This window comes from Budorcas taxicolor, chromosome X (assembly GCF_023091745.1).
Source record: "Budorcas taxicolor isolate Tak-1 chromosome X, Takin1.1, whole genome shotgun sequence".
NCBI lineage: Eukaryota > Metazoa > Chordata > Mammalia > Artiodactyla > Bovidae > Budorcas > Budorcas taxicolor.
This window is the reverse complement of record NC_068935.1, coordinates 114,094,706-114,121,108: the sequence shown is the minus strand read 5'-3', so window position 1 is coordinate 114,121,108 and position 26,403 is coordinate 114,094,706. Positions and strand designations below refer to the sequence as shown.

The window sequence follows — 26,403 nt, the reverse complement described above, 5'->3', positions numbered from 1 at the left end:
TAAGGCGTCTTTAAAATATACTGTTTTTTTTTTTTTACTGTCATTTGCTTTGAGGAGGACAGTAAGAGCCCTTTAAGTGTGCCTGAAAGCCACTTTTTCCCCATGATAAATGGCAGATTCCAAGAATTTTATTTCTTTTCTGTGGGTGAAACTTCACTTAAAAGGCTTTGCTTATGCAACCTAGGTTCTCCATGGTACAAGCAGGGTTGACTCACAGGGCACATTCACTTTGTTGAAATAGCTGAGTCTCCATGGGTGAACTGAGATGGCGGAAAGCACAGTGTGAGAATGGGAACTGGCTTCAGAGTCCAGTTTTAGGGCAGTGGCTTTTCTGAATTGAGGAATCAGAGTTTAGCATCTTCAGAGGACCTCTTGTATGGAAGCCAGTGTCAGGAACGTCTCTCTACAAAACTCAACTCACCTCCTCCCTTGTACCCACTTTTTTTCCCTTCTGGGTCCAATGCTGCCCACCATCCTTGTTAATCCTTTTCATTCTATTAAGTAAAACAAGGATATTTACTGCTAATAGTCTAATACAGCACAGATGTTTTCATTTAACAGGTATTCTTTACTATTGGGATAAAGCAGTGGTTAAGACCTTGGAATTTAGAGTGAGAGATGTAGGCAGAGTTTAGCCTTGCCACTTACTAGCTGTGCAGCCATAGGGAAATCAGTTCACGTCTCCAAGCTTGGTTTCCTGAACAGTACAGTAAAAGCAAGACCTCAGAGCCTCACTGTGAGGATCAAATGAAATGTCAGTGGGTATAGTGATTAGCACTGAGAGAGCATGTCATAAGTGGTAGCTCTTACTATTTTTAATATTATTTATACAGAAGTAAAATTATAATGGCATCTGATAGTGATTTTAAAGCATGGACTTGGATAATAGTTTAAAGAGAATTTTACCATTTTCTTTGTGCTTTCTGGTGCTTTCAAGGTTTTGTATTCACTACATAATTGGAAATTTTTAAATAGGATATTTTTAAGATTAAAAAAGTCAATATATATTTGCTGCAATGCTTAGTAAACTCATTTGCCAAGACAACCGTGGTGGGCAAAATAATGCCCCTCCCTCCAAAGATGTCCATGTTCTGATGCCCAGAAAATAAATGTGTTGCCTTAAATGGTGAAAAGGGACTTTGAAGATGTGGTTAAGGGTTTGCTAAAGACCTTGTGATGAAAAGATTTTTACTGGATTCTCCAGTGGACCCAATCTAGTCAAACGAGCCCTTCAAAACAGAAAACTTTTGTGGGCTGTGGTCAGAGAGAAATGTAATGACAGAGGGTGCAAGAGATGTGATGTGGAGAGAACTCAGTCTGCTTTTGCTGACTTCAAAGGTGAAGGGAGAGGGCTACAAGACTAGGGCTGCCAGCAGTCTCTAAAGCTAAAAGAGACAAGTTAACAAATTCTTCCCTAGAGAGGAATACAGCTCCTGCCAACACCTCATGCTTAAGCCATTGAAATCTGTGTTAAATGTCCAAACTACAGAACCGGAAGATAATACATTTGTGGTGTTTTCAACCACTAAGTCAGAGAAGGCAATGGGACCCCACTCCAGTACTCTTGCCTGGAAAATCCCATGGACGGAGGAGCCTGGTAGGCTGCAGCCCATGGGGTCGCAAAGAGTCGGACATGACTGAGCAACTTCACTTTCACTTTTCACTTCCATGCATTGGAGAAGGACATGGCAACCCACTCTAGTGTTCTTGCCTGGAGAATCCCAGGGACGGGGGAGCCTGGTGGGCTTCCATCTACGGGGTCGCACAGAGTTGGACACGACTGAAGCAACTTAGCAGCAGCAGCAGCAGCAGCAGCAGCAACCACTAAGTTGACAGTACTTTGTTACAGTAGCAATATGAAACTAATTTTTAAATAAAGCTAAATATTTACCAGTGTTTAAGTTTTTTTGCTCATGTATAGACCCTCTGCCATAATCAGCAACCAAATTGCTGCCCTTAGGGACAGTGTCATTAAAATCATAAATGCTAATAGTGGGAACAACTTCAGCAGTCATCTAATTCAAGTCTTATATTTTATACATGAAGAAATTAAGGCCTGGAGAGGTCTGTGACTTAGCTTGGAAACATTATAATGCTTCAAATGGCCAATAACAGAAAAGCTTCAATCACCCTGATTTTTAAAAAAATATGTTTCTATCTTTTGGCCATGCCATATGCAGGGTCCTAATTTCCCAATCAGAAATTTCATACAATAAGGGTGAGTGAGGGACTTCCCTGGCGACCCAGTGGTTAAGACTCTGTGCTGTCAATACAGGGGGCATGGGTTCAATCTCATGGACTGGGGGGCTACAGTCCATGGGGTCGCAAAAAGTCAGACATACCGAGGGACTAAGCACCAATTCATACAAGCCTCCTTGGATCCAAAACCTTACAGTAGTCTCCTTCCACAGTGACTCTGGGCCCAGCCACATGACTTGATCCAACTGTTGAAATGATCCTGGGCACGACAATGGCAGAAACTTGAAAGACACTTGTTGCTCTTGAACACCTCTCTTGGATGAAGCCGCCTAGGTAGGATAACCTGCTAGAGAAAAGAAATACATTGCTTGTGTAGCCCTGGCCAACAGGTAGATAGATGAATGAGGCCATCCTAGGTCAACGAGTCACCAATCATCCCCCAGGCTGATCACAGACAGCTGTGCAAGCCCTCATGAGTTAAGTTGCAGATTAAAGTCACTGAGTTGTAGGGTGGTTTGTTATATAGCAAAGGCTAACTGATACAGTAAGCAGTCAAAAAGAATTAGTTATCCTCTGCTATCAATTCTCACTGATTCATCACCAACAATGGAGTGATGTAAATAATCACAGCAACGGTTCGCTCAGACCAGAGGCCCTCCTCCTTGCCTGTGTGTCATTAATCCTATGTGAAGTATTAGCAAGTGGCAGAGGTGATTGTGCCATGCAACGAGGGTTGGGAGGAATCATTTGATCAGGAGTAATCACGGAGAAGGAATGGATGTTGGGATGTCAGTCGTCAAAATCATTACACCCATGATCACACAGCTGGTCAGTAGCGGCACAGTGAGATTGTCTGGCTCTCCTGAGCCTCTGCCTGCTGGTTTTTCTATCACTGCATGCTGTGGAAGACAGTGATACCCTCAGGCACTCACAATAAGTTAATTATTGGGCATATTGTCCAACAGCAGAGGGAAACTTGTTCACACTGTTTTTCTTTGAGCTGCACATATTCTCAGGCAAAATAGAAAACTTCACATACCATTACTGAGACCTCTTTTCCTTTTTTCCTGTATGTCCAGCAGCTGCTGAGTGTTCAGCATCAAATATGAGAAAGTAAGCCAAATATACTGGAGGAAAACCTAGAGAAAGCAAGCTCAGCTTTAAAACAAAAATATGCTAAGTTTGCTGACTCAAGAGCCCAGGACAGCTTAATAAAACTGAACAGAGAAAAACCAATTAAACACTTTAAACTGCTATTCTGGGGCTCACCAAAACAACACAGATCAAAAGAGGAAATATTCAATTATTACTAGCAGCTGGATTTTCATGAAAGTTTTTTTTTTAGTTAAGCCAAGTCCCCTCTCTTGCTGCTGCTTCCAGGAGGGCTAAGAGATTTTTCAATCTCCAGAAAGTACTCCACTGTGGATTTGCCCACAGAGATATTCAAAAGAAATCCTAATGGCCTAATGCACATCTCTGAGTGGCCCACTCTTTTCAAAAACTTTCAGGGGTCCCCATGGCTTGTCAATATCCTTGACCTGGAAGACAAAGCTTTTTGCAGTATGATCCCCTTCCCTATAGCTTTCTCTATACTCTACCTACTTGTGGTCTGAATTCTTGACATATTATGGGGCTTCCCTGGTGGTTTGGATAGTAAAGAATCCACCTGCAATGTGGTAGACCTGGATTTGATCCCTGAGTTGGGAAGATCCCCTGGAGGAGGGCATGGCAACTCACTCCATTATTTTTGCCTAGAGAATCTCAAGGACAGATGAGCCTGGCAGGCTAAACAACCCATGGGGTTGCAAAGAGTCGGACAGGATTGAGCAACTAAGCACAACATACCATCATTTAATGAATCCTGTCCTCTACTTTCATTGTCTGTGTCTGTGCCCCACTCCATTCCCATTTCTTCCATATGTCCTCATTGACAAGTGCATTTTTAAAAAACCTCAAATGCAAACTTCATGAAGCCTTTCCTTATCTTTAGTTGCAACTCACCAGCCATGGACCACCTGCCATACTTGCTGTAGCTCAGGAGAACACATACCAGAAGAGCCATGAGGAATCTGCATTGTGCTGGGTGATTCTAAGGAGGTTTCAAAGAGGCGAGGCCATTTCTGGACCAGATGCTGTCGGAAAGTGGGAATGCTTGGTAACTTGGTATTATGGTAACCTTTATCTAAGAGGCAGGAAAATTAAAGCCATGTTAGAGCTCTTGGTGCAGAAGTACATATTAAACAGAAGAGTGGATCATTTTGTGACTTTACTGTTGCAGAGTGTCCTTCCCTCTGTGACTCCATTTGATCATTTTTTATGTACACTGCATCTATATATTCTGTGTATAAACCCTGTGTGTTATGTTCAGTGGGGACATCTCAGCTCTCAGGACTGTTTCTCCTTTTCTTCTGTGAGGCTGGTTTGATTCATCGTCTCAAGATCTCCATAGCACAGCGATGAGGGAAATGTCCCACAGATACATCAACAGGGGCCCTCATAGATTGTTCTTTTGTTTCTAGTTGACACTTAAATCTGTTACATATCCCATTAAAAACACAACTGATTCATGTCAATGTATGGCAAAACCACTACAATACTGTAATTTGCCTCCAAGTAAAATAAATTTAAATGAAAAAAAAACCACACAACTTGTTTTTAAAATGTAACATGTTTTGCAAAAGAGGAAAATTTGGCATGACTTGACTTGTAGGTCTGCATGGAAGAAGCTGAATAGCAAGTATCACTTTTGGATAGATGGACGTGTTCCCTCCAGTTGCCCACAGCCCCAGCCTCTCACACTGTGTAGGCTTGTCCATTTACACTAGACTCATATTCCTTGCCAGCTTCCCTAGGGCTGTCTGAGACTATGGTCTCATCTCATCCATGTTTCAGAGTTAAATAAGGGACTGTATAGAACAGTAAGAAAGATGAAACAGTGCTTGTGAAGGACCATATACTAAACATTTTAGGCTTTGTGGACCAGGCAGTCTCTGCAACAGCTACTCAACTGTTACACTAGAGCAAGAAGGCAGCCGGAGACAATACATAAACCAATGACATGGACCCAAAGAAACTATTGCCAAAAACAAGTGGTAGACAGGCTTTAACCCACAGGACTAGTGCTAACTTTGAGGCCCATTTCTGCCATTTGATCACAAGCCCAATGATCATGTCCGAGTTTCACATTCTCATCTATAAAATGGTGATACTATTTGCCTTACATATGAGAATCCAGATGGGATATTGTGATGTGAAAAATCTTTTTAAAATATGAAGCACTGTATATTTAAAAGATACTCTTAGCTTGTATAGCCATATATTTAGGGAACAGAACTGTTTATCTTTCTGCAGCAAGATTGTGGTAGGCCTGGAAATGTACCACGTAAATCTCCCTTCAAGGAAAGACTGTGAAGAGTGTGCTCAGATGCCGAGAGCAACCTCATCCAAGGCAGACATCATTGTGAGTGAGCAAGATGGGAGTATGAAGTCTCTGCCATTTTGGCCTCAGTTCTCATAGGCAGTACTCATTGCAGAGCATTGCTAGATTGGCCAAGGCTTTGTGGGATCTGCACGATGTCAGCCCAACTTTTCTTTCTGCTCAATCATGCTTCACGAGTGGATCATTAGTAAATATCTTGTACCCTGACCTCCACCTGGGATATGCCTCTGGAGAGAACAACCTGTAACAACAATAATTGACTGAGCTCCTACTATGTGTGTTGTTCCTTTTGCGTATTTCCTTTCTTCATTCCAAGAACATACCCAGACCTTGCCTTGGGACCATTTGTGTTCTTTGAAGATAATCCTCCCTTTGGGCCAAAATCTCTGATGCAAATATGCTTGAGCTTGAAGGGTCTGGATGGAGGGATGACCTGAGAGGGGAGTAGCCAACCCTGGGGGAATGGAATTAGTCTGGACCAGGAAAGGATCAGTGGTTTGAGCTCTGCGTTCTGCAAGCATCAAGACCTGCCCACCATGTATGTATAGCACCCCAGCAGAATTACATAACTCAGAGTCTGGAACTGAGAAATCGGGGTACTGATACTAGCAAAACTCCTGGGTCCAGAGGACCTCTTTAAGTCAGGCTTGGCCCATAGATCAGAAGCCAGATGGGAACTGACAATCAAATTTATTTTAAACTTTGCAAAGAAAAGTAATGTGATACATTTTGCATAGTGTAGTTATTAAACAAAATCCAGCCAGCTGCAGTTATATCCCTTTAAGAAACATTTTCCGAACAAATATGCTCAATTATTTTTGAGAAAATCTACAACAAATGTTCAAGTACTCATTGGATTCATAAAGGTATATGAAGCACCCACTGTACCCCTGGCCTTCTGCTGGGCACCTAGTGATAAACAAGATAGATGTGATCAGTAAAGAGGTTGCAGCTACCTTTTCTTCTGCTACTGCCAGCAGTGTGTCAGGGCCAGGCAGCTGGAATTACAGGAACCCGACAGGGCCTTCTAATCTTGAAGAGGTCAGTGCAGCCTCCTGCCACTTCCTGGGAGATGCTGATTCACTTCAGTGCCGACAGAGCATCTCAGAGGCTGCCGGGACCTGTGACTCTCTTCTGAGTGCTTTCTTTGACTGCATGAATAAGACAGGCCTGAGGTATGTGGGCAGGGAGAGAGGAGGGTGTGTATTTAATGTTTTTGGGAACAGCCCTCAACCACTGAAAACAGGAGTTGGACGATAAATACCCCTGCTTGCTTGCCCCTGGGGTGGGAGAACCTGCAGATGTGCTCTGCGACATCTCCAGAGGTCCCCAGCGGGATTCAGCCACGCTTGCCCACAGCAGTAATATGCTCACTAACACAACCTGTCTTGGCTTCCTTCCTTCCCTTCCCTGTCTCATTTTCCCAGTCCTATTCCAGGATCACCTAGCAGACTGCAAGCACTTATATCCCCATCTTGGCATCACTTCCTGGGGAACATAAACTAAGATCCTACCACCTTCAGGCATGCATCAATCTAGGGGGAAGGGACGCTGTGACCACTCCCATGTCTACTCCAGTACCATGTATGCATGAAAGATTCATCTCTGGGTCCATGTTGATAAATGCACACTTACAGAGTGTTGTTCAGTCACCAAATCATGTCCAGCTCTTCACAACCCCATGGACTGCAGCACACCAGGCTTCCCTGTCCTTCACCATCTCCTCAAGTTTGCCCAAGTTCGTGTCCATTGAATCGGTGACGCCATCCAACCATCTCACCCTCTGTCGCTCTCTTCTTCTGCCTTCAATCTTTCCCAGCATCACGGTGTTTTCCAATGAGTTGGCTGTTCCTCTCAGGTGGCCACAGTATTGGAACCTCAGCATCAGTCCTTCTAATGAGTATTCAGGGTTGATTTCCTTTAAAATTGACTGATCTGACCTCCTTGCTGTCCAAGGGTCTCTCAAAAGTCTTCTCCAACACCACAGTTCAAAAGCATCAATTCTTCAGCACTCAGCCTTCTTTATGGTCCAGCTCTCACTACTACTGGAAAGACCATAGCCTTGACTATGTGGACCTTTGTTGGCAAAGTGATGTCTTTGCTTTTTAACACACTGTCTAGGTTTGTCATAGCTTCCCTGCCAAGAAGCAATTGTCTTCTAATTTCATGGCTGCAGTCACCATTCGCAGTGATTTTAGAGTCCAAGAAGAGAAAAAATCCATCACTACTTCTACCTTTTCCCCTTCTAGTTGCCATGAAGTGATGGGACTGAATACCATGATCTTAGTTTTACTGATATTGAATTTTAAGCTGGCTTTTTTACTCTCCTCCTTCACCCTCATCAAGAGACTCTTTAATTCTTCACTTTCTGCCATTACAGAGGTATCATCTGTACATCTGAGGTTGTTAATGTGCTTACAGAGTAGCATATTTCTAAGCACGCTGTCATAGGCTGAAAACTATAGACAAACAATTTGCTCTGTATTCCTAATGAACAGAAAGTGCACTGAGGGCAAGTGTGGGTTACTCCTGCTTCCCTCCACACTAAGCATGATGTTGGGGACCGAGTAAGGGCTCATGATGGAACTGAGTTTCTTCTCCAGGGAATTGACCCCTGCTAGTAGACAATGGCATCCCACTCCAGTACTCTTGTCTGGAAAATCCCATGGATGGAGGAGCCTGGTAGGCTGCAGTCTATGGGGTCGCTAAGTTGGACATGACTGAGCAACTTCACTTTCACCTTTCACTTTCATGCATTGGAGAAGGAAATGGGAACCCACTCCAGTGTTCTTGCCTGGAGAATCCCAGGGATGGGGGAGCCTAGTGGGCTGCCGTCTATGGGGTCGCACAGAGTCGGACACGACTGAAGTGACTTGGCAAGTGACTTAGCAATAGTAACTAAGCAGATGTTTAAGGAGTCAAGTAGTTCCCTTAATCCACATTTCTAGGTGCTCTTTGGAGTCTGAAGGAATGATCTTGTGGTTTCTTGAGTGAAAGAATTGAATGCCTCTGCATTTCCATGGAGTCTTTGAGCATTTATATGCAAAGTAAACAGATATGATTAAAAGCAAATATCAACAAACATGATCTAGAAAGGGCCATATACTAAACATTTGAGGCTTTGTGGCTGGTCTCCATCACAACTACCCAATTGTGCCATTCTAGCACAAAAGGAGCCAGAGGTAATGCGTAAATGAATGTTTCAAAAAAAAAACTTTATTTACAAAAACAGGTGGCAGACTGGATTTAGCCCATGAGACTTAGTTTTCTGACCTTTGGTCTAAGGCAGCATTGTCAAATGGAACTCCCTGCAAGATGAAAATATTTTGTAATCTGAGATATCCAGTATGGTAACTAAACTGTGGCTAATGCTACTGAGATTTACATAGGCATATGTGGCTAGTGACTACCATGCTGGACACCACGTGGTGGTGTTGGGCCAATCTTGACAAACCTCTGACCACTTAATCATGTTTCTGTCAACATTTCTGCCTCAACTGCTTATTCATTGGGAAACAGTGTTGGAAATAATGAAAGTGAGAATGACATAATGTTCTGTCTTTCCAGTGGAACTGACAGCCTCCCTTTTGCTTTCTGTTTGGTTGGCTGAATATCAAACATATGGAGGAGACAAGCCATGATTTCTCCATGGGCATGCTAAGGCATGGGTAAAGCTCTTAGGCATGTAGTTCATGAGTTTCAGTGTCTCTGCCAATAATTCAGACATCTTCAGGTGGTCTGAGGTATGAGTACAGGCCTCATCAAGACTGGGGCTAAAGTTTTTCTTCTCAATAGGCTTTTTCACTTTACTAGTACTGTCAGCTCCAAAATTCTGACCTTTGAGCTGTTGATGACTCAATTTTGGCAAGCTCATTTCCCATGCCACCCCCTTCTCCTTTTTAAAGTGTGTTTTTCAAAACTAGCCTAACAGGGATCATTTCAGTGCACGATGGAATGGGCACTTATTGAGCAATAAAATTGTGAATTTATGCTTATGGGTTTCCAGAAGCAACTTTGCCACAATCCTGTGAAATCTTGCTCACAGTTCATCGAGCTCTGACTGGATCTTGAATTATAGTTGATGCTCCAAACAGAAAGTAATATTTGTCACATTCTATAACTATATGTTCTACAGCTTTAGAAAACTATGAATTGCTTTGACAAATTCACTCTGCTTGAGCTGAAATAACTCTTTACACCCTGGACCACACACTTCTAGGTGCCACTATGTTTTACTTTTATGTAGGAAAGTATACATACTGAAATTTGAGGCAGTTTCACAAGCTCAACACAGACATGGAACCAGCGTGTGGAATCGATATCTTTACTTGTAACTTTTTTTTCTATTATTTATTTATTTAGTTTTTATTTTTTTTATTTCACATAAACATAATCAATCATGTATGCACTATATCTGGATCCTTTTACATGTGAGATCCATCTATTCCATTTTTCTATATACAGTTATAGATTGTTCATTTTCATGTATTATGATATTCCATTGTGTGAATGTTCCACAATTCATTTATCCATTCAACTCTAGATGAATATTTCTGATTTCTAAACAATTCTAAACAAAAGTTTATAATAAACAGTTGTTATGAACATGCTGGTACATGTCTTTGGTGCACATATGCAGAGTTTCTGGATCATTGGATATGCATATACTCACTTTAGGAGATCTTGCCAAACAGTTTTGTAAAATGTTTGAATGATTTCACACTCCCACCTGTAATGTATGAGAATTCCACTTTAAATCCTTACCAACACTTTATTTTTCTTAATTTTTATAATTTATTTTATTGAAATATAGTTGATTCACAATGTTGTCTTAATTTCTTCTGTACAGCAAAGTGATTCAGTTATATTTTTTCCATATAGAATAGGGAATATATTAATATTTGTCTGTGCTATCCAGGAGGACCTTGTTGTTTATCTATCCTATATATACTAGTTTGCATCTGTTACTCCCAAACTCCCAATCCATCTCTCTCTTACTCCATCTACCCTCTGGCAACCACAAGTCTGTTTCCTATGCCTGTGAGTCTGTTTCTGTTTCCTGGAAGTTCATTTGTGTCATTTTTTACATTCCACATAAAAGTGATACTATATGGCATTTATCTTTTTCTGACTTACTTCACTTAGTATAATAATCTTTAGGTCCTTCCATGTTGCTGCAAATGACATCATTTATTCTTTTTTATGACCAAGCAATAATCCATTGGGTGTGTGTGTGTGTATCACATCTTCTTTATTCACTCATCTGTCAATAGACATTTAGATGATTTCCATGTCTTGGCTACTGAAAATAGTGCTGCTATGAACACAGGGGTGCCTGTATCTTTTTGATTTATAGTTTTGTCCAGATATATGCACAGAAGTGGGATTGCTGAATCATACAGCACCTCTATTTTTAGTTTTATAAGTTACCTCCATACTGTGCTCCATAGTGGCTGCACCAATTTACATTCCCACTAACAATGTAGGAGGGTTCCCTTTTCTCCACACCCTCTCCACCATTTGTTATTTGTAGACTTTTTAATGATGCCCATTCTGACCAGTGTGAGGTAGAAACTCATTGTAGTTTTGATTTACTTTTCTCTAATAATTAGCAATGATGAGCATTTTTTTATGCCTATTAGCCATCTGGATGTCTTCTTTGAAGAAATGTCTATTTAGGTCTTCTGCCCATTTTTTGATTAGGTTGTTTATCTTTTTATATTGAGTTGTATGTGCTGTTTTTATATTTTAGAAATTAATCCCTTGTTGGTCATATCATTTGCAAGTATTTTCTCTCAGTATGTTGTCTTTTCATTTTGTTTATGGTTTTCTCTGCTGTGCAAAAGCTGATAAGTTTAAGTCTCACTTGTTTGTTTTTGCTTTTATTTCTGTAGCCTTGGGAGACTGACCTAAGAAAACATTGCTATGATTTATATCAGAAAATGTTTTACCTACGTTCTCTTATGGTATCATGTCTTCTACGTAAGTCTTTTAAGCCACTTTGAGTTTCTTTTTGTGTATGATGCTGGGATGTGTTCTAATTTTATTGATATAAATGTGACTGTTCAACTTTCCCAATCACCACTTGCTGAAGAGACTGTCCTTCCTCCATTGTATATTCTTGCCTCCTTTGTCAAAGGTTAATTGACTGTGGATGTGCGGCTTTATTTCTGGATCTATATTGTTCTATTGATCCATGTGTCTGTTTTTGTGCAGTGTCATGTAATTTGATTACTGTATCTTTATAGTATTGTCTGAAATTTAGGAGAATTATGCCTCCTGATCTGTTCTTTTTTTCCTTAGGATTACTTGGCAATTCTGGGCCTTCTATGATTCCATATAAGTTTTAGGATTATTTCTCCTAGTTCTCTGAAAAATGTCAGGGGTAATTTGGTAGGGATCACATTAAATCTGCAGATTGCTTTGAGTAATATGGCCATTTTAACAATATTAATTCTTCCAATCCAACAGCATTGGATACCTTTCCATTTCTTTGAATAATCTTCAGTTTCCTTTATTAGTGCTTTATAGTTCTCAGCATATAAATGTTTCACTAACTTGATCAGTGTTATTTCCAAGTATTTTCTGATGTGATTTTAGATTGTTTTTTACAAACCCTTTCTTATATTTCATTGTCAGTGTAAAGAAAAACAATTGATTTCTGTATGTAAATCTTGTATTCTACTACCTTACTGCATTTGTTTATTCTAATATTTTTTTGTGTGGAGTTATAGGATTTTCAATATAGAGTATCATATCATCTGCATATAATGATAGTTTTACCTCTTCACTTAAGGTAAGATTTTATTTCTTTCTCTTATCTAAATGTTGTCACTAGAACTTCCAATACTATGTTGAATAGAAGTGGTGAGAGTGGGTATCCTTATCTTCTTGCAGATTTTAGTGGGAAAGCTTTCAGTTTTTCACTATTAAATATTATATTGGCTGTGGATTTATCCCATAACTTATATTATGTTGAGATATGTTCCCTCCATACCCAGTTTTGTAAGAGTTTGTTTTTTTTTTAAATCATAAATGGATGTTTCAGTTCAGTTCAGTTGCTCAGTCGTGTCCGACTCTTTGCGACACTATGAACCGCAGCACGCCAGGCCTCCCTGTCCATCACCACCTCCCAGAGTCCACACAAACTCATGTCCATCGAGTCGATGATGCCATCCAGCCATCTCATCCTCTGTTATCCCCTTCTCCTCCTGCTCCCAATCCCTCCCAGCATCAGAGTCTTTTCCAATGAGTCAACTCTTCACATGAGGTGACAATAGTATTGGAGTTTCAGCTTTAGCATCAGTCCTTCCAAAGAACACCCAGGACTGATCTCCTTCAGAATGGACTGGTTGGATCTCCTTGCAGTCCAAGGGACTCTCAAGAGTCTTCTCCAACACCGTAGTTCAAAAGCATCAATTCTTCGGCGCTCAGCTTTCTTCACAGTCCAACTCTTACATCCATACATGACCACAGGAAAAACCATAGCCTTGACTAGACGGACCTTTGTTGGCAAAGCAATGTCTCTGCTTTTGAATATGCTATCTAGGTTGGTCATAACTTTTCTTCCAAGGAGTAAGCGTCTTTTAATTTCATGGCTGCAGTCACCATCTGCAGTGATTTTGCCCCCCAAAATAAAGTCTGACACTGTTTCCACTGTTTCCCCATCTATTTCCCATGAAGTGATGGGACCAGATGCCATGATCTTCATTTCCTGAATGTTGAGCTTTAAGCCAGCTTTTTCACTCTCCTCTTTCACTTTCATCAGGAGGCCCTTTAGTTCTTCACTTTCTGCCATAAGGGTGATGTCATCTGCATATCTGAAGTTACTGAGATTTCTCCCGGCAATCTTGATTCCAGCTTGTGCTTCTTCCAGCCCAGCATTTCTCATGATATACTCTGCATGTAAGTTAAATAAGCAGGGTGACAATATACAGCCTTGTCGTACTCCTTTTCCTATTTGGAACCAGTCTGTTGTTCCATGTCCAGTTCTAACTGTTGCTTCCTGACCTGCATACAGGTTTCTCAAGAGGCAGGTCAAGTGGTCTGGTATTCCCATCTCTTTCAGAATTTTCCACAGTTTATTGTGATCCACACAGTCAAAGGCTTTCACATAGTCAATAAAGCAGAAATAGATGTTTTTCTGGAACTCTCTTCCTTTTTCCGTGATCCAGCAGATGTTGGAAATTTGGTTTCTGGTTCCTCTGCCTTTTCTAAAACCATCTTGAACATCTGGAAGTTCACAGTTCACGTATTGCTGAAGCTTGGCTTGGAGAATTTTGAGCATGACTTTACTAGCGTGTGAGATGAGTGCAGTTGTGAAGTAGTTTGAGCATTCTTTGGCATTGCCTTTCTTTGGGATTGGAATGAAAACTGACCTTTCCCAGTCCTGTGGCCACTGCTGAGTTTTCCAAATTTGCTGGCATATTGAGTGCAGCACTTTCACAGCATCACTCCCAGGATTTAAAATAGCTCAACTGGAATTCTATCCCCTCCACTAGCTTTGTTCATAGTGATGCTTTCTAAGGCCCACTTGACTTCACATTCCAAATGGATGTTTAATTTTGTCAAATGCTTTTTTTGCACCTATGGAGAAGACTGTGTGGTTTTTGTCTTTTGTTGATTTGGTGTATCACATTGATTTGCATAGTTGAGCCATGCTTGTGGCCCTCAGTTGAATCACATTTGGTTGTGGTATGTGGTCTTTTTTATGTGTTGTTGGATTTGGTACCCTAATATATTGTTGAGAATTTTTGCATCTATAGTCATCAAAGACATTGGCCTGTAATTTTTTGTTGTTATTGGTGGTGGTGTCCAGTTTTGGTATCAGGGTGATGATGGCTTCATAGAATATCTTTGGGAGTATCCCCTCCTCTTCAGTTTTGAGAAGAATTAGTGTAAGTTCTTTTTTGTATGTTTGGTAGAATTCCCCTCTGATACCATCTGGTCCTGGGCTTTTGTTTGTAGGGAATTTTTGATTCTATTTCACATTGACTGATCTGACTCTTTGTGACCCCATGGACTGTAGTCTGTGGAATTTTCCAGGCTAGAATACTGGAGTGGGTAGCCATTCCCTTCTCCAGGGGATCTTTCTAACCCAGGAATCAAACCCAGGTCTGCTGCATTGCAGGCAGATTCTTTACCAGCTGAGCCACATGGAAGACTCATCTACTGATCAGTTTATTCAAATTATCTACTTCTTTTTGATTCAGTTTTAGTGGGCTGTATGTTTCTAGAAATTTGTCCATTTCTTCTAGGTTGTATAATTTGTTGGCATATAATTATTGCTAGTATTCTCTTACAGTTTTTCTCTTTTTTTGCATTTCTAAATTATCAGTTGTTATTTTTCCTTTTTAATTTCTTATTTTGTATTTTTGGGTCCTCTCTCTTCTTGGTGAGCCTAGCCAGAAGTTTGTCAATTTCATTTACCCTTTCAAAGAACCAGCTCTTGATTTTATTGATTTTTTTCTATTAAAAAATAATTCTATTTGACTTATTTCTTCTGTGATCTTTACTATTTTCTTCCTCCTGCTTGTACCTAACTTTGTTCTTATTTTTCTAATTCCTTTAAGTATTAGGTTAGGTTATTTGAGATTTTTCATGTTTTTGAAGAGGATCAACTTCTTTTCTTTGTATAATTTTTGAATTTAGTTTTTGAATATATAATATAGTTTCAAGTTCAAAAACAAAAAAATTTTTTAAAATATACCAATTATATCCCTTCCACTGTCGTGTTAAGTTCAACTAGGTCCCACTATTCCTCTCTTCATGAAGAACCGTTTTTTATTACTTTTAGTTAGGTTTAGTATTTTATTATTTTCCTATGACTTCAGGACTTCTTTATGCAGTGTGTTCCAATTTAAATGTGCAACAACTTTTCCATGGAAAGTAGCAAAAAATCAAGACAGTGGCCCCACTTTGAATAATGCAGGAGGTGGGCTTTTAAATTAATTATTAATTAATTTTTATTTACCCTAGGACTTTTTTTCATGCTGTCAACACTATATCAACAACAGTTGGGATGATAGCCATTATGTTCAATCATAGAGCAAGAAACAGAAGCCTAATTTGCAAATTATTCCACATCTGAAAGATGAGATTTGTACATGCTATCTAGTGCAGCTATTTTGTCAGGACTAAAGAAATGGGTATTTTAAGAATAAAGCTTGAAAACCAAATAGCTAAGATGTAAGTCATTCTCTTCATCCTCTAAGCTGTGAATTCTCTGAACAGAAGGACTCATAGGCATTACAGGAGTTACATAAGCAAGCATGTATGCTTTGCTGTGGATATGCTGACTTAATTGGGCTGGCTAATATTGGGCTCTTTACTCCCCAGTTCCTGAGCACCTCACTAGTAGTAAGTTGGACCCTTCAGAAGGTGCATTATCTCTTTGGATCCACCTGGGCAACATTACCACAAAAAAATTTTACATAAAGAGCATTGCTTTCTCTATAAATGTTTCTTTTTACAAGCTTGCTGAGGTGCTTAAGTTCCACTTTGAAGAAGAATCAAATAACATATTCATGAAACTTTGGACTTCTATGTGTACCCTGTGCCACAGTGGTCATATGTTAGACTTCAGGAGGAAAGTCCTATGTACTCTACAAGTTATTCACCAAAGGTGAAGTGTTGTCAAAAGTAGCAGAGAGATAAACACTTACGATCACAAGTAGTTACAAGTGTATGTTTCAGACAATTAGAAAACAATCTTCTAGCACAAAATGATCTTGATTTTCCCTCAGCAATAGTAGATATGTGGGAAAGCCTTTGAAATTTCCTTAGGCTCATATCTGGGAGAACTCCGTGTATGGCTGTACATAGGTGTAGAATATTGTTTGGCCTCTGGAAATCAAGCTTCTACCTTGGAGTATTTTAGGGTCATATTTTCCCAGGAAGGGCCTCCAAACACCTTTTATCTCTCCCCAGGAGAAAAAAAAGTCCAACTATAGCAACTGCTTAGTCAGAGAAGCAACTGAATATAGGTACAGTCATGCGAAGCCAGTGCCAACAAATGTAATGAATAAACAGGAGAACATTTCAGCTAATGCCAGTTGCCATATAACTGAAGGAAAATCTCTTGGTAGTTTTTTGGGCAACGGAGCTAGGCACCAAGGTGGTTGAAGTATTTCTGATGACATTTTAAATATACATTGTTATTAATTTTAAGGAAAGATTAAGTGTGCTAACCATCACAGTTATTTTGATTTACAATGTGTTATATATTATATATTGATACATTTATGTAATAAGTACAATACTTTGCAGCAACTAGGAAGACTTCTAAGTTCTATATAAAATTATATAATAAATATAGTACAATACTTTTAGAACATTCCACAGTTTCAAATTGTAAATCAATCCAAGTTACTTTAACTCCCTTTATTAAATAAGGCAATCTGATAGGCTAAGCCATATCTAAAGTTTGCAGTTTCCAGAGAAAGCTGTAAATTAAGCTAGCAGAAAAATAATGTATGTTCTGTCCTCATACTGTGTACAGTAAAGAAATGACTGGTCTCCAGCCCAACCTCCTTTCCCTCTCCTCACCTTGGCTCTGTTTCAAAAGGGGTCACATAGTCACGTGAACACTCAACCCACATGTCCAATCTCCATCCTCCATCTACCTAACTCCTCTGCAAACAGCCACTTCTTAGCTAATTCTCAGACCCAGGGGTGCACATACCAGCAGCATTTCCACCCTAAAATGCATATAACCAATTAAAAAACCCATATACACCTTGGATGAAGAAGGAAATAGTAACTCACTCCAGTATTGTTGCCTGGAAAATCCCATGGATAGAGGAGCCTGGCGGGCAACAAGTCCATGGGTTAAAAGAGTTGGACACGACTGAGCAACCAACACACACACCTTGGAAGCTGAAGCGTGGTCTAGAATGAGTTGAGAAAGACTTGAGTTCCAAGTGGACTGCTCACACTTGGCAGGGTCGTAGTAGAGGACTAAAGCAGGCCCTCAAAGGTACAGGGAACAAGGCAGGAGCTCTTCTTAGCTCTTTGTAACAATGATACAACTGCCCAAGTGGTTGCTTGAGCCAGTGGGAAATAACAACAGTAACAAGGATTCCAGCTCTCACACAGCTTGCAATTTAATTGATGGAATAAATTTCTTCTTATAAGAATGAGTACAACTCTCAGATATATCTTACCAGGAACTTAAAAGGAGTTGCTTAAGGCAACCTCTTTCAATACACAAAAACAGTGCTTCCTTTTAGGAAATACTGTAAGGGGGCTTTTCTTTGGAAACTTCCCTGTTGCTCACATCCCTTCATTACATCTCCAATAACAGACACTCTTGAAAGGTATTCTTATCACCTATATCAGGAGTCATTACTTTTTTCTGTAAAGGACTACATGGTAAATATTTCCAGTTTTACAGGCCATATCTTATTGCATCTGCTGCAAACATTCAGCTCTGTCTCTGGAGTGCAAAAGCACATCTAGATAATACATAAACACATCAGGAATGGCCAGGCTCCAATAAAACCTTATTCACAAAAGCAGGCAGTGGACTGGATTAAGGCCCTAGGCCATAGTTTACATGATTTATATTATGACCAAATAAGGAAGAAAGATAGGAGTTGGAGGCAGGAAAAAAGAAGAAAATCTCTGGGAAATAGAGCCAAATATACATACTCAAAGAAAGAAATATTTTTTTAAAAAGACATGAAAGAAGCTGTGTCATAGAATGATATACTGAAGGAATGATTGCAGGTGTGTGTGCATACACACACATGGGACATACAGAGAACAGCAATAGAAAGCATGATAGATAGAAGCACACAAATGCCAACATCTGATCCTATTCTTCAATTGTATTTACATATTTAAATATAAATTTATGGAAGAATATTGCAGTAAGTTATTTTAAATATTAAGCCAATTTCTAACATTTACTAACTAAACCTTTTCAAATCCGCTCTGCCTCATCTTAACGCCAATTTCGTATTCTTAAAAAAAAGATGTTGTATTTTATTGCATAGAAAAGTAGCATCTATTTATCACCTATGCGATATGTTATCAAAAACTTGCATTGCCTTTTTTAAATTTCAAAATGTGGTTCTAGCAGAAATTATCTTGGGGACTTGGTCTAATTTAATGGAAGACCAGTTTGAGCCTGAAGAGCATAACATTCTCACCAGTGACCTGAACATCAAGGACGATTTTATTTCCTCTCTTGATTCAGGGAAAGAATTACTGGAAAAACACATAATTTGATTGAGGAAAATTTTACTGAAACTGGAATGATTTAAGTTTAGGATGCTTTCAACAATATTATGAACTTCAGCCATTGTTTGCTTTGCATTGGTTGCCTCTCTGCAGTCAGCCATAGCCGAGGTTTTCAAGGACATCTGGATTGTGGAAAACTTTAGCACATTTATCCTTGACATTTCAGTGAGGGGAAAATGATATTTGCTAATATGAGAGCTTATTACACATTGCATTTTACCTTGAGAGAGTGTTGATTCTTTGTGATATGTGGATACTCATGAAAGTTACATTTGACAATAGAAGTTGTATTTTAAGTTTGCCTGCAACTGGAAAAATGCACTTTCCTGTAACTGGGGGAAGAGTGTGTTGCCTTTCTACACTGCTTCCCTAAAGAACTGATAGGATTTTGCGGACTGTCTCCACTAAGTGTTTGTATGCTTGCTTTCCCTTGGCCACACTCCTTCAATATTTGAGAACTACATATCAGAGCATTTTGCTATTCCCAGCGTAAAATATCAACTTCATTTGCTACATGTTGGACAGATGGAATGTTTGGGTCCTAAGACAGGGGGAAATACTGCTGTAGGAAAGAAAAGCTTAAAAAATAAATAGAAAAATCTAAGCCTAAGCCCAGGGTCCATCTTAATATCCAGTGATGTTAAACCCATTGTTAGGATTCCAGATTGTCAAAGTTGACAGGAACTTTTAAAAATCATCTCATCCAAATGCAACAGAGAAAAATGGAGGTGACTTATAAAAGGTCCTATTACTAATTTATAGAAGAAGACAAACAAATCTTAACCATCCCAGGATCCTTTCTACTTTGCTGTAACACTGCCTCCATTTTCCACAGTCTTTTCACAGTTCAATCTGTTCATTCCTTTAAAAATCATTTAGGAGAAGTCAGGAGAGTCTTCATTTTATCTTTCTGAGCATGGAGAGCACAAACAAGGAGTTATGTAACCTCTGAGCCTCAACTTCTGCATCTGAAAATTGAAAGAAAAGGAGCGTTGTCCTGTGGAACAATACCTGATGGAAGAACAACTCCAAAGAGAAATCTGAAGAACATACGAGTTGCAAACTTACATCAGTAGAAGCTGAAGAGGGACAGGGAACTTCTGGTGAAGCAGAGAAAGCAAAAAACTCAGCACAGGGGACCAAAAGAAAAAGAGATACAAAAAATAGCACAGCTTGCGGTCCAGGAGACACATCACAACGCTGTGCCGGTGTGAAACCTCTGAAGACACCGACGCGGATCCCCATCCCCCCTCTACCTGAAGTCCTGCCGCCTGTCAACCTGGTCCACAGGGATGTCATTCGTGCTTGGTGCCAGCAGTTAAAACTGAGCACCAAAGGCCCGAAACTAGATGGATATAAACGACTCTGTGAATATGCTTACCCTCATCAAAAAAACATTCCTGCCACAACACAGGAGGCCAGGATCCTGTCACTATCGAAAAGGATAAAGATAGAAAAGGGGGAACTACCACTGGAATGCTCTGTTGAGAAAACATCTTCTGATGGGGCTGCTCCTCTTGCACGGGGGCCACCTGCCCTTGAGGGAGCTCCTCCGCCTCTTGAGGCAGTTGTATCAACTTCTGCCCTCGACTCAGAAGCTGTGTTTGCCTCCTGGAGCAGAATGACAGCCAGGGCCGTGAAGACGGAGTCAGTAGGATCACAAGAGACCTGTGGAATAAAGTATTAACAAAAAGTCTGCAGTGAGATCATAATACCAGTAAAAGGGTACAGCTATGATTATAATTAATGATAGAGAAGTGACTATAATCAACTCCACGGTGACTAGACAGCTGAACTCTGGGCCGCTCCACTCTCTCCATGCTTCCTGCTTCCAGGGTGCACAGCCTGCTTACAAGGTTACATGAAAAAAGAAAGCCTGTGAACTGATGGGAAACAGAAGCAGAAGTGACTGTCTGTCCAAAGATGCCCAGCCCTAAGGGAGCAGAGGACAAATGAGATTGGGACATTTTAAAAATACTAAGTCACTGAATGGAATTAATTTGCTTGAAAATGCCTCAAGTAAATCTCTACATTGGACAAGATGGATCTTATAGGCAACAGTTGAAATTTGGTCATGTACACCTTAACCAGATACTCAACCTTATCATCACCAGGCATGGTACAAACAGAAATGTGTTTCCTGACGTGATACAATGTATCACTGACAATATTCTTGCCCCAAAGAATCTATTCACAGGGAAGCAATCAGTCCTGATTATGCCTCTTGTCTCAGCGTAATTAGATGAGCTTACCTTCATCTGGGTGTCAGTTACTTAGATGCACCCATCCATATGTAAATATTCACAACCTATGCACTTAAGATGTCTATATTTTATGTGTATTTTATGTGTAATTTTTTAAGTGTTCCGGATTAAATGATACATTATAGTGCCTCTAGTAAAAATGCAGCTAGAAAATTTTAAACTTAAAACTTTTATTTTAAAATAAAATTATCTAGGCCAGAGCAGGAGTGAGGTTGGACCAGGGCTGAGGCAGCCAAGGCCCCTCCTTCCCATAACAGCGGATCCTGCCCAGAGTATGGGGGGTTGCTATTGCAGGCGAGGGGGGCGGAGTATGACTGGGCCGAGACAAAGCTGTTTCCAGTACAAAGCAGGGATCGCAGCAAACACACCCGTGACAGAAGCACTATGGCATTACCTCTCCCTTCCGCTTAGCAGCCCCCAAGGAGACTAACTGCCTGCTTACACAAAAACTAGTGGAGACTCTGAAGCCCTTTGGGGTTTTTGAAGAGAAAGAGGAACTTCAGTGCAGGATTTTAATTTTGGGAAAATTAACCTGGTAAAAGACTGGATACGAGAAATAAGTGAATGCAAGAATCTTCCACAATCTGTAATTGAACATGCTGATGGGAAAATGTTTACACCTGGATCTTACAGATTAGGAGTATATACAAAAAAACTGCCAATATTGATGCATTGTGTGTTGCAACAAGACATGTTGATTGAAGTGACTTTTTCACCTCATTCTATGATAAGTTGAAATTACAGGGAGAAGTAAAAGATTTAAGAACTGTTGAAGAGGCATTTATTTGTACCAGTTATCAAACTGTTTGATGGGATAGAGATTGATATTTTGTTTGCAAGATTAGCACTGCAGACTATTCCAGGAAACTTGGACTTAAAATATGACAGTCTGCTTAAAAATTTAGATATGTATAAGAAGTCTTAATGATTGCAGGGTTTTGATTTTGTTGCAAATCAATGAAGTGGTTTTACGAGATGTTCTACATCTAGTATCAAACATTGACAACTTCAGGTTAACCCTGAGGGCTATCAAACTGGGCCAAATGCCACAACATCTACTCCAATATATCAGGTTTCCTCAGTGGTATCTCCTGGGATATGCTCGTAGCAGGAACTTGCCAGCTTTTTTCAAATGCAATAGCATCAGCTCTCGTACATAAATTTTTCTTGGTATTTTCTAAATGATATGTGTTTAGATTATATTAAAATAAAGTTGATTATAGACACTGAAAAAAAATAAATAAAAATAAAAATCATTTAGTGTGGTGAAATATCACCTTATGTATATTAGGATGACTCTTATTAAAAAAACATGTAAGTGTTGGTGAGGATGTGGAGAAAAGAGAAACTTAAACACTGTTGATTGGAATGTAAATTGGTAGAGCCACTACAAAAAAACAGTATAGAGGTCAAAAAAATATGAAAAATAGGTCTTACCATATGATCTAGCAATCCCACTTCTAGGTATTCATCCCAAGAAATTGAAGTTAGGATCTTGATGAGGTACTTGCACTCACATGTTCATGGAAGCATTAGTCATAACAGCCAAGACATGGAAGCAACCTAAGTATCTGTCAGTGGACAAATGGATAAAGACAGTGTGGTATATACATGCAATGGGATATTATTCAATAGTCTTTCAAAAGAAGGAAATCCTGCCACTTGTGACACCATGAATTAATCTGGAGGACATTATGCTAAATAAAGAAGGCAGACACAGGAGGACAAATACTACATTAATATATTAACTACTACACTAATATGAGAACTTTAAAATAGTCAAATTCATAGAATCAGAGAGTCAAATGATGGTTTCCAGGGGCTGGGAGGAGGAATTAATAAGGATTTATTAGCCATAGGGTGCAAAGTTTCTGTTATGCAAGACGAATAAGTCCTAGACATCTACTGTATAGCATAGAGCTTATAGTTAACAGTACTGCATCATCTAGTGTAAAATTTACTGAGAGAGTAGATCTTATGTTAAATCTTCTTATCACTAATAAAAAATAATAATAAATTAAGTGAGTGGAAGGAAGGTTTGGCATATGATATGTTTATGGGATGGGCTTCCTGATAGCTCAGTAGGTAAAGAATCTGCCTGCAATGCAAGAGACCCCAGTTCAATTCCTGGGTTGGTAAGATCCTCTGGAGAAGGGATAGGCTACCCACTCCAGTATTCTTGGGCTTCCCTTGTGGCTCAGCTGGTAAAGAATCCACCTGCAATGTGGGAGACCTGGGTTCAATCCCTGGGTTGGGAAGATCCCCTAGAGAAGGGAAAGGCTACCCACTCCAGTATTCTGGCCTGGAGAATTCCATGGATTGTATGTCCATGGGGGTCTCAAAAAGTCAGGCACGACTGAGCGACTTTCACTTCACATGTTTATGGCATAGGTTATGGTGATGGTTTGAAGTATGTATGCATGCACGTGTGCTAAGTTGCTTCAGTCATGTCTGACTCTTTGTGACCCTATGGACTCTAGCCCACCAGGCTCCTTGGTCCATGGGATTCTCCTGGGTAGTTATCTCCAAACTCGTCTACATTGAATAGGTACAGCTTTTTGTCTGTAAATCATACCTCAGTAAAGTAGTTTCAAAACAGAAGTATTTACTGAACACATATGGTAGGGCAAATGTCCCTAGACACTATAGATACGAGGACATATAAGATAGGTAATAAGTCGCAGACTCAAGAAAAACAGTCATAAAAACTAATATGGTAATCTTTATAAAGCAGAATGGACTGGATGTTCTGGGAACATAAATGAAGGGATAACCCATTTTCCCAGGATTCAGGGTGATACATTTCCTCAAACTGACTCAATTTAGCCACAAAGGATCAGCTTCTTTAGTTTACTTGGTACCAGAATGATCAGTATGCAGTCCCTGTTCTTTGCAATCTTCATACATTCAACCTATATTTATTGAGTATGTACAATTTATACACAAAGTGATGGAGTTCAAGCCACAGACTTTGCATAGCCTTCACACTTAGTCAGCATACAACTAAAAAGAAGATAGATTTTAATGGACCTTAACACAGTCTGTAACAAACATAACCAAATAAAGTAGGGTGTGAAGGGGAAGAGAGAATATTTCATGAAAAAAAAATGAATATGGTAGAAATTCCCTGAAATGAGAAATATAATGTAAATAATATTTAAAGAAAATTTGATATAGACATAATTGAATGAAAGAGAACATTTTAAAAAACCCCTAGCCCTACTGCTGCTGCTGCTAAGTCACATCAGTCGTGCCCGACTCTGTGCGACCCCATAGACGGCAGCCCACCAGGCTCCCCCGTCCCTGGGATTCTCCAGGCAAGAACACTGGAGTGGGGTGCCATTTCCTTCTCCAATGCATGAAAGTGAAAAGTGAAAGTGAAGTCGCTCAGTCGTGTCCGACTCTTCGCGACCCCATGAATCGCAGCACACCAGGCCTCCCTGTCCATCACCAACTCCCGGAGTTCACTCAGACTCACGTCCATCGAGTCCATGATGCCATCCAGCCATCTCATCCTCGGTCATCCCCTTCTCCTCCTGCCCCCAATCCCTCCCAGCATCAGAGTCTTTTCCAATGAGTCAACTCTTCACATGAGGTGGCCAAAGTACTGGAGTTTCAGCATTAGCATCATTCCTTCCAAAGAAATCCCAGGGCTGATCTCCTTCAGAATGGACTGGTTGGATCTCCTTGCAGTCCAAGGGACTCTCAACAGTCTTCTCCAACACCACAGTTCAAAAGCATCAATTCTTCAGCACTCAGCTTTCTTCACAGTCCAACTCTCACATCCATACATGACCACTGGAAAAACCATAGCCTTGACTAGATGGACTTTAGTCGGCAAAGTAATGTCTCTGCTTTTTAATATGCTGTCTAGGTTGGTCATAACTTTTCTTCCAAGGAGTAAGCGTCACCACAGCCCAAATGTAACATAAGTGAAAAGCAAACATTAGACATAAGACACTGAGAATTAGGGGATGATTTTTACCACAACATAACCAAATGAAAGCTGAAAACATCAAGAACCTGTCTTTTGAAAAAATCTGTGTACTTAGACAGTTTTCCCAAATGACTCCTAATTTAACCAGAGTAATGAAGCTAAGTATTTTTATACTATTTTCTAACCTCTTCACAGACTAACCTAATTGAGCAGAAGCACTTAAACAATGATCCAAGGCCTCTTTGTTAGTAATAGAGGACAAAGAAGAAAGTTACCCATATGGCTAATTCCCTCTAATTGTGTTACTGAGCAAATCTTTTTAATATCTTGATGTTCTTCCATTAGATACATATAGTACCCAAGGGATGCATATTATGTTAGTTATGCATCTCAAACCCCTATTTATTTGCTGTTGCCAACTTCTCAGCTGGTTGATAGATTAATAAGAATGACTTCATTGTCAAGTTCTGGATTAAAGCCTCATCCAAAATATATGAGCTGAACTACAATAGTAAAAGGCTTTTACAACCAAAAGAAGGACTTTTTTGTTTCATTAACTTATTCATAAATCATGCTGAGATAAGCAAGATTACAGTTGTTGTTGCCCCTTTCATTTTAGTTTACACAGGGAATCAAAGTTTATACTTAAAAATGAAGAAATTTTCATCATCAGGTGTTACCAACCAATGAATGTTTGCTTTGGCTCCAGTTCATACATAACAATACATACTAGATCAAAACATAATACCTAAAATGAAATGCAGTCAGTATTATTTTTATTTCTTTTCCAAGTTGTGACAATCGTATATTTTAGGAAATTTTCCAAACATTTATTTTGCTTTCATTTTTATCTAAAACTCCAAGTCTTTGTTTTGATGGGAAAAGTTTTCTCTTATTACATCTTTTGTTACTGTTTCTGTTCCATTTCTTCTGATATGCTCTTCAAAAATATGATTATCTTCATTGCTGAATCTCTACTCTCTGGCCTCCACATTTATAATTTCTCATAATTTTTTTTTAATCTCTCTACATTTCCTCTCTACTTAACGGAAAATACTCAAATTTTCTTCCACCTTGATGATTTTGCAGTCAAGTTTCCTTGTTACTGTTTCCAGTACAGGTTTTTAATACACTAAATAATTTCCATTTCTCTACTAAGCTTTATATCTAACATTCTTTTGATTTCCACTTCCTTTCTTACCATAGCTTGTGTCCTAGCTCTTACTTCGGGTAGTCATGTTTTCTTAAACAGTAGTCTGAACAAATATCATATGCTTTCTCTTTGCTTCTGTTTTTCTGTAACTAATGCTTTCAAAATT

General features: G+C 39.6%; 1 protein-coding gene and 1 pseudogene across 1 annotated transcript; both read left to right on the top strand.

Moving 5' to 3' along the window:
* Positions 1-2,973: 2,973 nt before the first annotated feature.
* On the top strand, positions 2,974-20,570 carry LOC128069628 (developmental pluripotency-associated protein 4-like). The gene is made up of 2 exons (XM_052662750.1): positions 2,974-3,042; positions 19,905-20,570. The coding sequence occupies exons 1-2, from the start codon at positions 2,974-2,976 to the stop codon at positions 20,568-20,570; spliced, it is 735 nt and encodes a 244-aa protein (XP_052518710.1).
* Positions 20,571-20,893: 323 nt separating this feature from the next.
* Positions 20,894-22,332, top strand: LOC128069627 (poly(A) polymerase alpha-like; annotated as a pseudogene).
* Positions 22,333-26,403: the final 4,071 nt, after the last annotated feature.